The sequence below is a fragment of the Sciurus carolinensis genome, chromosome 6 (assembly GCF_902686445.1).
Source record: "Sciurus carolinensis chromosome 6, mSciCar1.2, whole genome shotgun sequence".
Taxonomy (NCBI): domain Eukaryota; kingdom Metazoa; phylum Chordata; class Mammalia; order Rodentia; family Sciuridae; genus Sciurus; species Sciurus carolinensis.
In genome coordinates, this window is record NC_062218.1 from 104,254,245 (window position 1) to 104,266,281 (window position 12,037).

Here is a 12,037-nt window from a genome sequence, read left to right on the forward strand (position 1 = left end):
ATACTAAGTGAAAGAAGCCAGACCCCAAAAGTTGAAGGTGGAATGTTTTTCTCACAAGAAAAATATAAGGTCCAAAATAAGGGGGAAGTGGGTAAGAGAAAAAGACAAAAAGAAAGGAAAAAGGAGGAGGGAATTCCATCAAAATAGAAGATCTGTTGCCTAGAAGAAGGGGAGTGAGGGTGAGGGAGGAGGAATAGGATAAGGGAAGAACAGTGGAATAAGTCTGACCTAACTTTCCTATGTATATATAAGAATATACCACAATGAATCTCATCATCATGTATATTCACAAGACATTAATTAAAAAATAAACCCTAATATCAAAAAGATCAGTGGAGTACAGGGAAGGGAACAGGGGGAAGGGGTAAGAAAGGGAAAGGGGAAGTACTGGGGACAGAATTAAAGCAAATTATATCTATGCTTTTATAATTATGCAAAAAAGAATCCTAATGTTTTATATATTAACTAAAAAGAACCAATGAAATCTATTGCAAAAAAAATAAGCATTTATCAAAAAAAGCTACAAAATTTTTTATTTTTTATTTATTTATTTTTTAATTTTTTTAGTTGTCAGTGAACCTTTATTTTATTTATTTGTGGTGCTGAGAATTGAACCCAGTGCCTCACACATGCTACGCAAGTGCTCTACCACTGAACTACAACTCCAGCCCCAGTAATTCTTTTTTTCCCCTTTTTAATATATATATTTTTAGTTGTTGGTAGACACCTATATTTTTATTTATTTTTATGTGGTGCTGAAGGTCAAACCCAGTGCCTCACATGCTCAAGATGAGTGCTCTACTGCTGATCCATAACCCCAGTTCCAATAATTCTTTAAACTTTAAAGACAATACATGAGGAAGGACTATAAAATGTATTCTATTTAATTTTTTTTAAGTTGTAGATGGACACAATACCTTTATTTATTTTTATTTGGTGCTGAGTATCGAATCCAGTGCCTAACATGTGTTAGGTAGGTGCTCTACCACTGAACCACAACCCCAGTCCTGTAAAATTTATTTTGAAAAGAAAAAAATGAACAGCCAGAAGTTTACCACCAGAGACAAAATCACTGTTGTTTGTGTATGGCTTTCTAGATTGGCATTGTCGAGTAGAACTTTGTGCAACAATAGATAATGATTTATACCTGCTTTTTCCAATTTAGTACCCATTAGCTACTTGTGACTATTGAGTTCTTGAAATGGGGTTCATATGGCTGAGAAACTGATTTTTAAATTTAATGAATTTAAACCCAAATCTAAATAGCCACATGTAGTTAAGTGGCTGTGGACTATTGGACAGTGCAGTTCTAGACTTATGTCTTTGTTTATATTATATATTAAAGCTGAGTATGGTGGTACACCCCTGAGATCCCATGGACTCGGGAGACTGAAGCAGGAGGATCACAGATTTGAGATCAAACCCAGCAACTTAGTGAGACACTGTCACAAAATAAAAATAAAAAGGACTGGGGATGTAACTCCTGTGGATTCAATACCCTGTACCAAAAATAAAATATTAAATGAACATATTGTTTTGTAATATGCTTTTTTTTTCTTTTTTTTTTTTCATTTCATGTGCTGGGAATTAAACACCCAGGGCATTGCACATGCTAAGAAAGAGCTGTACCACTGAGCTATATCCATGAACTTGATTTGCTTTTTTAAAAAACTTAATAGTATGTCCTGAATATTGTTCAGTGCTAGATGTTTATCTTTGCTTTTTTTTAATTAGGCTATATATCTTTCAAATTACAAAAGGATATATGTTGTAAAAATATAGAGGAGTATGAACAAAGTCTTTTAGTTACTTTTAAAATTTTTAAATTTTTTTTAAGATGTTGATAGGGGTTGGGGATTTAGCTCAGTGGCAGAGCTCTTGCCTAGCATGTGCAAGGCCCTGAGTTCGGTCCTGGGCCCTGGGGGGGAAAAAAGAAAGATAGACCTTTATTTTATTCATTTATTTATATGGGGTGCTGAGAATGGAACGCAGTGGCTCACATGTGCCAGGCAAGCGCTGTACCACTGAGCCACAACCTCAGCCCCATCTTTTAGTTATTAAGGGGATTTTGAAGGGTCTAGTCATTTTTTTTCCCTAAGATACATTTAACAACATAGGAGCTAACAGTTTTATAATCATGGAAAAATACTTACTTCACAAACTATTAGAGTGAAAAAGTTTACTTGGGTGTGGTGCCATATGCCAGTAATCCCAGGGACTTGGGAAGCTGTGGTAGGAGAATTGCAAGTTCCAAATTAGCTTCAGCAGTTTTTTTTCTTTCTTTTTTTTTTTTTTTTTGTATCAGAGACTGAAAATAGGGTCACCTAATCATTGAGCCATATCCCCAGCCCTTTTTATGTTTTTTTTAGGGACAGGATCTCACTCAGTTGCTTAGAGCCTAGCTAAGTTGCTGAGGCTGGCCAACTTGTTTTTGAGATCCTGTCTCAAAAATAGAAGTCTGAGGGGCTGGGGAGATAGCTCAGCTGATAGAGTGCTTGCCTCACAAGCACAAGGCCCTGAGTTTGATCCCCAGTACCGCAAAAAAAAAGAAAAAAAGAAAGAATGAATTTGGGGTTGGGGAGATAGCTCAGCTGGTAGAGTGCTTGCCTTGTGAGTACAAGGCCTGGGCTCGATCCCCAGCACCCCCCAAAAAAAAAAAAAAGAAGAAGACTGGGTGCAATGGTGCACGCCTGTAATCTCAGCAACTCGGGAGACTGAGGCAGAAGGATTACAAATTTGAGGCCAGACTCAGCAATTCAGCGAAACCCTAAGCAACTCAGTGAGACTGTAGTTCTTAGTATAGAGGTGTACTTTTTCTTTTTTTACTAAAAAGTAAAAAGTGCTGGAACTGGAACTCAATAGTAATGTACCTCTGGGTTCAATCCCCACTAACGCCCCCAACACCCCAAAAAAAGATACATCATGAGAATACTCTTACTATTCTACGTGTGTCCCTTTCCCACCTATACTACACAGTTTTGCCAATTTTTACATCTTTCAGTTTCATTATGCAGACAAACACATAAAAATATTATAATGTGCTAGTCGTTGTGCCCACACCTGTAATCCCAGCTGCTCAGAAGCTGAAACAGAGAAAGTTTGAGGCCAGAGCTTGGTGTACAAGGCTCTTTGTTCATTCTTCATTACTGGTGGGGTGTTGGGGAGAGAAAGAAGAAAGAAAAAAATCTTTTATCTTTGAGATTTGGTATTATTAGTACTCGTTCTTTTTGTAGATGTTTTATATTCTATTGTACGATTATCCCATAATTTATTTTACTAGTCTTTTATGGAAATTTGGAGTTGTTTTCAATCTTTTGCTATTTCATACTCCAAGAAGTATTCTTCTATGGGTATGATTTGTATACTTTCAGTTAGGTCAGAGGGATTAAAAAACTTAGATGTGAACAGGTTGTGGTGTTGCACACCTGTAATCCCAGCTATTCTGGAGGCTGAGTTATGCAGATCTCAAGTTCAAGACCAGCCTGGGAAACTTAGTCAGACTTTTAAAAGTAAAGAGGTCGGGGAGTGGAACTCAGTGGTAGATAGAGTACCCTTGGGTTCATTCCCCAGTACTTTGGGGGGGGCGGGGGGAACCAAACCTGGAAGTGGGATTCTTTGCTTTAAGGTAAGTCTTGTTTTTAGTCCTATCAGCAGTGTATGCGATTGTATCTTTTTCAAAAGCTTTGCTAACAATGTTTATATTCTTTTTTGGTTTGTATAACATTTAAATGTTATTTCTTCTCAGAAACTTCAGGTTTTGTGGACAAATTATTTGAAAGCCTCTATACTAAGAACTACCTTCCACCTTTGGAACCAGTTAAGCCTGAACCAAAACCACTAGTCCAAGAAAAGGAAGAAATTAAAGAAGAGGTAATGCAAAATTGTTTTGCTTTTGGGAACTTCTCAGAGTATTCTTAGCTGTAAGTTGAGCATTTTAGATGTAATTGTCTATTGATTGATGTTTTTGTGTTTAGGGCATTGTACAGATTCTTAGGGTTTCTTGAAGAATTGGAAGAATTTCAGAGAGCTTATTTAGGGATCTAAGCAATACTGTAGTGTATTGTTGAGGGATTCAGAGAAATCTTAAATCCAGTGACTTGTAGAAAAAGAAAATTTTGTTAAATGTAGAGGTTTGGCTGACAGTAAAGTATTAATGAAACCTCAAGAGAAATGTTTAGGTAACACCTTTTCATGTATATAAAGAAGCCATTTTCTTTTTTTTTTAACCATATAGTTATTTTAAATGTTAATTTAATTGTAAATACCATTGCCAACATTAGAGAAGCAAAAATGGCTTTGTAATATTCGTATATAAAGACATGATTATGGATGGCTACCCAATTGTTTAAACCAAGATGGAAATTTTAAGAGTTCATTTGTATTTCCTTTTATATATAGATAACATAGCATATGGGAAGGATGTGAGTTCTATATGAGGCTGCATGAACTAAAATAGCAGCTCTGCAAGTTACTTCTGTCTCACTTGTACATCAGGAAAATGAGGATCATAGTGCTTATTGAGGATTAAAAGAGATATATACACACATAAAACCTCATATATATATCAATTAAATATATATATTTTTGAAATTTTCTAGTCTGATACCTGTCATATAAACATTACTATTAAAAATTCCCAACATTGTTTTTTATTACTCTTATTCTGAATACAAAATGACTTAACACTTTTTACTTGGAAATAATTTAAGCTGACATAAAATTAACATGAATAGTAATTCACGCACCCATATGCCCTCTGTGTAGTTATATTTATTGAAAATATGCCCTCTTTGCTCTCTGCAGGTCTATACCCATAACTTTTTTTTGTTGTCATTAGTGTTAGTAAGTCATAGATATCATAGCCCTTCGCCTTTAAAAACTTACATGTATTTCCTAAGAATATTAATCTTTTAAAATAATACTGTTATTACATTAAATTTAATATCCTTATAATAGTTCTGGATCTAAAAAGTTTATTGGTACTGGGGATGGAACCCAGTGGCACTTTACCACTGATCTACATCCCCAGTCCTTATTTGAGATAGGGCCTTGCTAAGTTGCTGAGGGTGTCACTAAATTGGTGAGGCTGGGCTACAGCTTGAAGTCATTTTACCTCCTACCTCAGCCCCTTGAATCTCTGGGATTACTGACATGTGCTACCATGCCTGCCTATATTCACTTTTATTTATGTATTTATTTATTTTTGGTACTAGGGATTGAACCCAGGGCACTTTATTACTCAGCCACATCCCCAGCCCTTTTTAGTTTTTTAATTTTGAGACAGGATCTCACTAAGTTGCTGAGGACCAACCTTGGTAAGTTGCTGAGACTGGCCTCAAATTTGAGATCCTTTTGCCTCAGCCTGTTGAGTCAACTGGGATTATAGGCATGTGCCATTACTCCCAACATTCATTTGTGTTTTTACCCCCTTTTTTGTTTTGTTTTTTTTTTTTGGTACCTGGGATTGAACTCAGGGGTACTTGACCACTGAGCCACATCCCCAACCCTTAATTTTTTTTTTTTTTTTGGGCGGTGCTGGGAATCAACCCACGACCTTATGCATATCGGGCAGGGCAAGCACTTTACCACTGAGCCACATTCCCAGTTCAGTAAATCGTAATTTTGAAAATTGTGAAAAATGGATATTAGCTTCTCTATAGAGCTCCTCCAGCTGACACTTGCTGGCATTTCTTGTTTCTAAAATTTAATAACTTAATTGTAATTACTGACATAAATAATAGTTCACATTATAGTGTATAAATATAGTAGTTTAATGTGATTCTGTTAGCTAATGTCAAGGAGGAGTGTTTGAAGCAGCACTTATCTTTGGCTAATTATTCCGTTTATGGTTTGTGGATATAGTTACTATAAGCAGGGTATGAAACAAATCCAAGTACTAGCCATCTTAATTTTCTTCTCTGATCCTCAACTGCATTGTACCATCAGGTATTTTATAGTTAGACTGTTGGCCACAGGAGGAACCAGGTGAAAGAATTTGGATCATTGGCACAACTCATCCTGATGCTGAAAAAAACAACAAAAGATATGTGCTATGATTTATGAAGCACACCACATTTTTCCCTTTTACTTCTTATTTTTCCCTAATTGTTTTGTGGAGGGAGAAACTCAGTCATTTGTTTTATGGAGTTTCTTTGTTGTCTGGATTTAGCTGATTGCATCCCAGTGGAGTAATATAACCTCTGTATTTCTTATAAATTGTAGAATGATTTTTTAAACACAGTGTAATGATTATATAGTATTTGCTGGTGCCATATGGTTGCCATATTGTGGCTGCATTTTATGTTGCCTGAATTTTATTAAATTGTCATCTCCTGGTCCCTTCACTCACTTCTGGATTTGTTTATAAGAAGCTTTTCCATTAGATGGGATTTTATTTAATTCTTGCAGATGACTTTATGTTCCCTTTCTCAAGTAAAGGCTATGTTTGTGCTTTGAGAGGGCCTTGTTTGGAGATAATAATAAAATCACTGGTTCTCCTCTTTTCTTTAGTACTGGGGCTTGAATCCAGGGGTACTTTACCAAGGAGACGTATCCCCAGTCATTTATTTATTATTTTATTTAAAAAAAATTTTTGAGACAAGTCTTGCAAAGTTGTTAAAGGCCTCGTTAAATTGTCGAGACTGGCGTTGAACTTGTGATCCTCTGCCTCAGCCTCCTGAGATCTGGGATTACAGATGTGTGCCACTATGCCCAATTGTTCTCTTTTTATTTCTGGTCCCTCTTGACTGTTAGACTTTAAAAGAAACCTTAAACTGGGCTTGGTGGCACACACCTGGTAATCCTAGTGATTCAGGAGCTGAGGTAGGAGGATTGCAGTTTTGAGGCCAGCCTGGGCAATTTAATTGCAAGACCCTGTCTCAAAAAATAAAAAAGGCTGGAGGTGTAGCTCAGTAAAGTGCCCTTGGATTCTATCCCTAGTACTGCAAAGAAAAAAAAAAAAAAAAGTAAATAAAGCCTTAACATTTCCATTATTTCCAATACTACTTTTCTGTAATTTACTTAAAATAACTTAATTTTATAGCATTCACTAAATTAACCATTTGTTTCTGAAATCTCTTAAAAATTAAATAAATCTAAAGTCCTCTTTATGTGTGAATAGATTTTATAAAATTAGGAAGATAAAAACCATTTTACTTTATGATGCTTGGTTTGCTGTTTCTATTTCAGGTTAAAGAATGAGTTGCTTGTTTTTTTTTGTTTTTTGTTTTTTGTTTTTGTTTTTTTTTTGGGTGCTGGGGATCGAACCCAGGGTCTTGTGCTTGCAAGGCAAGCACTCTACCAACTGAGCTATCTCCCCAGCCCGAGTTGCTTGTTTTTATCCTGTACTACCATTTCTTTTCTTAACAATTAATAAATTGCTTGTTAAAGTAATCTGAGTGTCTTTTCTGTTTTTCCTATTGTCTAATTCTTGGAAATGATATGATGCAGTATTTCAGTATATTTATTTGTCCCCTCTCTTGTGCTTGAAAGATTGTCAAGTGACCTTGTTTTGTAATTTATACAGACTGTTCTTATTTTTAACGAATGTTCTTATGTAGGTTTTTCAGGAACCAGCAGAGGAAGAACGAGATGGCAGAAAAAAGAAATATCCTAGTCCCCAGAAGACTCGTTCAGAATCTAGTGAACGAAGGTTTGTTTGTTTTTAATTAGGAAGACATTGATATTTTATTTTTTAGTTGCTTTGCAGGACATTTAAACAATTTTTAAATGTTCTGACTCCTCTAAATTCATTAAAAAAAGAATGTTATTTATCTTTTCTATTTATTGTCTTTGTCTTACTTTCTATTTCTTTTATAAACAATCATCATTATGTTCTTTCCCCAAGAGCTCAGGGGTGGGAGCATTCTCCTTAGAGAATAATAATGAAATGTTCCATTTGGTCAGGGGTGCTCAGTTTTAAAATTATCTATATCATTTTATATTACAGGTAAAATATTTGCATGTGGAATCATCAATTTGTCCTTCAAAATAATACTGGTCTTTGTTTAGGAAAACTTGGTTTGAGCCTTTTTCTTTTTCATGTCTAAGTAACCCCCCCCCCCCCCCCAATACTTTGGGTTCTTCTCTTTTTTTCATTTCGCCCCACCCATTTTACTTGAAGTGGGAATATTTTTTCCTTTTATATGATGGATTAGAAGAATTATATGATAATCTTACACTTTTCTATAAAACACAAATGTTATGAATTTTGATGACTTGGGAGTATTTCATACTCTGGATTTGTTTGTTAATTTCATTTTTATAGCCTACATATGGCTTTTATATCTGTGTATTATAGGACACGTGAGGAAAAAAAGAGAAGATGGCAGTGGAGAGACTATGACCGGTACTATGAGCGGAACGAATTGTACCGTGAGAAGTATGACTGGAGAAGAGGCAGGAGTAAGAGCCGGAGTAAAAGCAGAGGCCTGAGTCGAAGTAGAAGCCGAAGTAGGGGACGCAGCAAAGACCGGGATCAAATAGGAATGTTGGTGAGTGGACAAGAGGTGTTCTCCCCTGAAAGTTTTATTGCTTATGTCACAGGGGTACAAGAGAGTCCTTTGAAGCCACATGTACCTTTATGATGTCTAAACAATATAAAAACTGGAATTGCCTCCAAAACTGAATATTGATTTTGTTGGAAAGATAGAGCTCTATATTCTTGGGTTGGACTCAAAGGAGTTTGATTAAAAAGAAGTTATTTTTAAGGTATCAAAGTACATGTCTAGACTTCAGTCATTTTGTATAATTTAAAAACTGTCCTTTCATCAATAAAGCTATTACTTGAGGAAGAGGGTGCCTGCTTTTGATTTTGTTTTTCATAAATATAGTTGATTTATAGTAAGGTTCCCTAAAGTTTATAAAATTAAAAAGAAAAAAGTTCAGTAGATTACTGGGATCCTAATCACTGATCTCCTAACTTGGATAATATTCCTATTAAATTTCAGTAGAAGCTGACCCTTTTTCATTTAGTGTAATTGATGTTGATATTATAAAAGATGATGTTTTTTGTAAGTTATTGGTCAAGATATATGACCAGTATTCATGTTCCAGCTTTTAGAATAATTAACAATAAGAGCAGTTTGGAATGTAAATAGTTTAGTAAGTTTACTCCAGTGTTCTCATCTTTCCCGTTCTGTGAGAAAATAAATTGATGTTCAGCTTTTAGGATAAATTAATAGCAAGAGCATTTTGGAATATAGATAGCTTTGTAAGTTTACTCCAGTGTTCTTTCTTTCTGTGAGAAAATAAACAAATTTAAGAACATAAAATGTGTGATCTCTTTGTTTCTTCTTTTATTTTGTCTCTAAAGCAGAACACAGGGAAAGATCAAAGTTTAAGAGTGAAAGGAACGACCTGGAGAGTTCTTATGTGCCTGTGTCTGCACCACCTCCAAACTCTTCTGAGCAGTATTCCTCTGGGGCACAGTCTATTCCCAGCACTGTTACTGTGATTGCACCTGCTCACCATTCTGAAAACACAACTGAGAGTTGGTCTAATTACTATAACAATCATAGCTCTTCCAATTCTTTTGGTCGAAACCCACCACCAAAGAGGCGATGCAGAGATTATGATGGTAAAAATCACAACCTTCTCTTATATTGTACTTGAAAATATTAGTAAAAGCACATGTTGCCTATATCGCATACTTTTTCAATATAGCACAGATTTTTGTTATAAGGGTTGATTGAAAACATCTCTTTTGGGATATGCTTATTTACCTGTTTTGTATAGTGCTTTGGCTCTTGTCAAGAGAATATTTAAATTTGACCCTTCTACTTTTTTTTTTTATTGTTACATAAAACACTAAGTATACCATAAAGTTTGGTAGATACTAGGAATTATAATATTTCTGTATACTGTTTATTGCTGGAAATTTGTTAATAAGCACATTTAACCTACTTAGAAATTTGATTTGCTGATTTTCCATTTGAATGAATGGATCAGTGTATGTATTATTTTAATTTGTTTATTATGGAAATAAATATTTATAAAAGTTGACAAGATATAATTGACCCCAGTATATTCATCACCTTGTTTCAACAGTTACCAACTCATTAGCTATCTTGTTTTTATTTATACCCTACCCAATTCTCCCTGACCTGTATTATTTCAAGCAAATGAGAAACATCATAATATCATCGTCATCATTTTTTTAGGTACTGGGGATTGAACCCAGGGCCTTGTGTATATTAAACAAGTACTCTACAACAGAGCTAAACCCATAACCTTATTTTCCCTCTATATCGAATGAATGTATTTTTACATATTTATTTTTAATGGGGAATAGAGTGAAATTGTAATTCAGTGTTAAAAATCTCATTACTCCTGTTTCTGAATTCTTAAGATCAACTTAATGTTGTCAATTTCTTATATATATCTTTCTAAGCATGGTCTGTGTATATGTATCTTTTTTTTTTTTTAGTTGTTGATGGACCTGTATTTTATTTACTTATTTATATGTGAATTTATTTATATGAGAATGAACCCAGTGCCTTACACATGCTAGGCAAGCACTCTACCACTGAGCCACAACCCCAGCCCTGTATATATATCTTAACAAATATAATTGCCCCTACTTTCTTTACATAGATGTTAGTATACTATTAATACTTTCACATATTTTTTATTTATTTTCTGACAATAATCCTGTATTAATACAAAGAGAATTCCCTCAGTATTTCCATAGGCTTCTTACAACTCTATACGTACAAAAATATGTTCAACCTATTTCTTATTGATGCATACTTGGGATTTTTCTTTTATAAACAGTGCTGTAGTAAATAACTGATATATAGTTCCTACTTGAATATTTTATTTATTTTTGAATATATTTGTATTTCTAATTGACACAGTAATCATACACATTTATGGGGTAAAATGAGATTTCAGTTTATGTATATAGAGTGTAATGGTTAGATCAGGATAATTGGCATGTTTATCACTTAAATATTTATCTTTGTGCTGGGAGCATTCAAAATCCTGACTACTAGCTATTTGAAGTATTCAACTGTTTGTTGTAAACTACAGATATCCTGTGTTGTAGAACATTAAAACTTATTTCTCCTATCCAGTTGAATATTTTAAACTAAAATTTCAACTTACAAATACAGAAAGAATGGTTACTTTAGAATAACATTATGAAGATATCTTATTGAAATTAAGTTATCTGGTTCAATACTTTTATTTCCTTTCCTTCCCAAACTTTTGTTAATTTGATATTTCTTTAAAATATCTGAGTTTTACTAGGTTTGGTGGCACACGCCTGTAATCCCAGTCACTTTTGGACTGAGGCATGATGACTGCAAGTTTAAGGTCAGCTTCAGCAACTTAGTGAGGCCCTCAGCAGCTTTGTGAGACTGTTTCTCAATAAATAAATAGAGCTTGAGTTGTGACTTAGTGGTAAAGTACCCCTGGGTTCAAGTTCTGGTTCCAGAAAATCTGAGTTTTATTATAAAAACTTAATAGCAAATGAGTTAATCTGATTGTACCTAGTAGCTTATTCTTCCCTGTTATTTCTTATCTCAACAAGTCAGTCTTATAGTATAAAAAGTAGAGGATACACCTTTTTCTGCTTTAAGGACCTGTGATGATTAATAGAATGATACCAACTTTAAACTCTTTAGAGAAAACGGTCTTATAAATCAGAATGGTGGGTTTTCAGGGATTTGTTTTATTTTCTGATCTGTAGGTAGATCTTAATAAGATTCTTTTTTTATTCTTACAGAAAGAGGATTTTGTGTACTGGGGGACCTTTGTCAGTTTGATCATGGAAATGATCCTCTAGTTGTTGATGAAGTTGCTCTGCCAAGTATGATTCCTTTCCCACCCCCTCCTCCTGGGCTTCCTCCTCCACCACCTCCTGGAATGTTAATGCCTCCAATGCCAGGCCCAGGGCCAGGCCCAGGCCCTGGTCCAGGCCCTGGTCCAGGCCCAGGCCCAGGCCCTGGCCATAGTATGAGACTTCCTGTTCCACAAGGACATGGTCAACCTCCACCTTCTGTTGTGCTTCCCATACCAAGTAAGTACATGTTGG

The 12,037-nt window shown here is 35.0% G+C and overlaps 1 protein-coding gene across 1 annotated transcript in view; it reads left to right on the top strand.

The window, feature by feature from the left end:
• Rbm27 (RNA binding motif protein 27) overlaps positions 1–12,037 on the top strand; it is a 73,280-nt gene that overhangs the window by 16,182 nt on the left and 45,061 nt on the right. Inside the window, 7 exon segments of the mRNA XM_047556346.1 lie at position 179; positions 3,746–3,870; positions 7,560–7,651; positions 8,300–8,475; positions 8,478–8,492; positions 9,317–9,577; positions 11,729–12,022. Coding sequence (XP_047412302.1) covers position 179; positions 3,746–3,870; positions 7,560–7,651; positions 8,300–8,475; positions 8,478–8,492; positions 9,317–9,577; positions 11,729–12,022 — 964 coding nt within the window.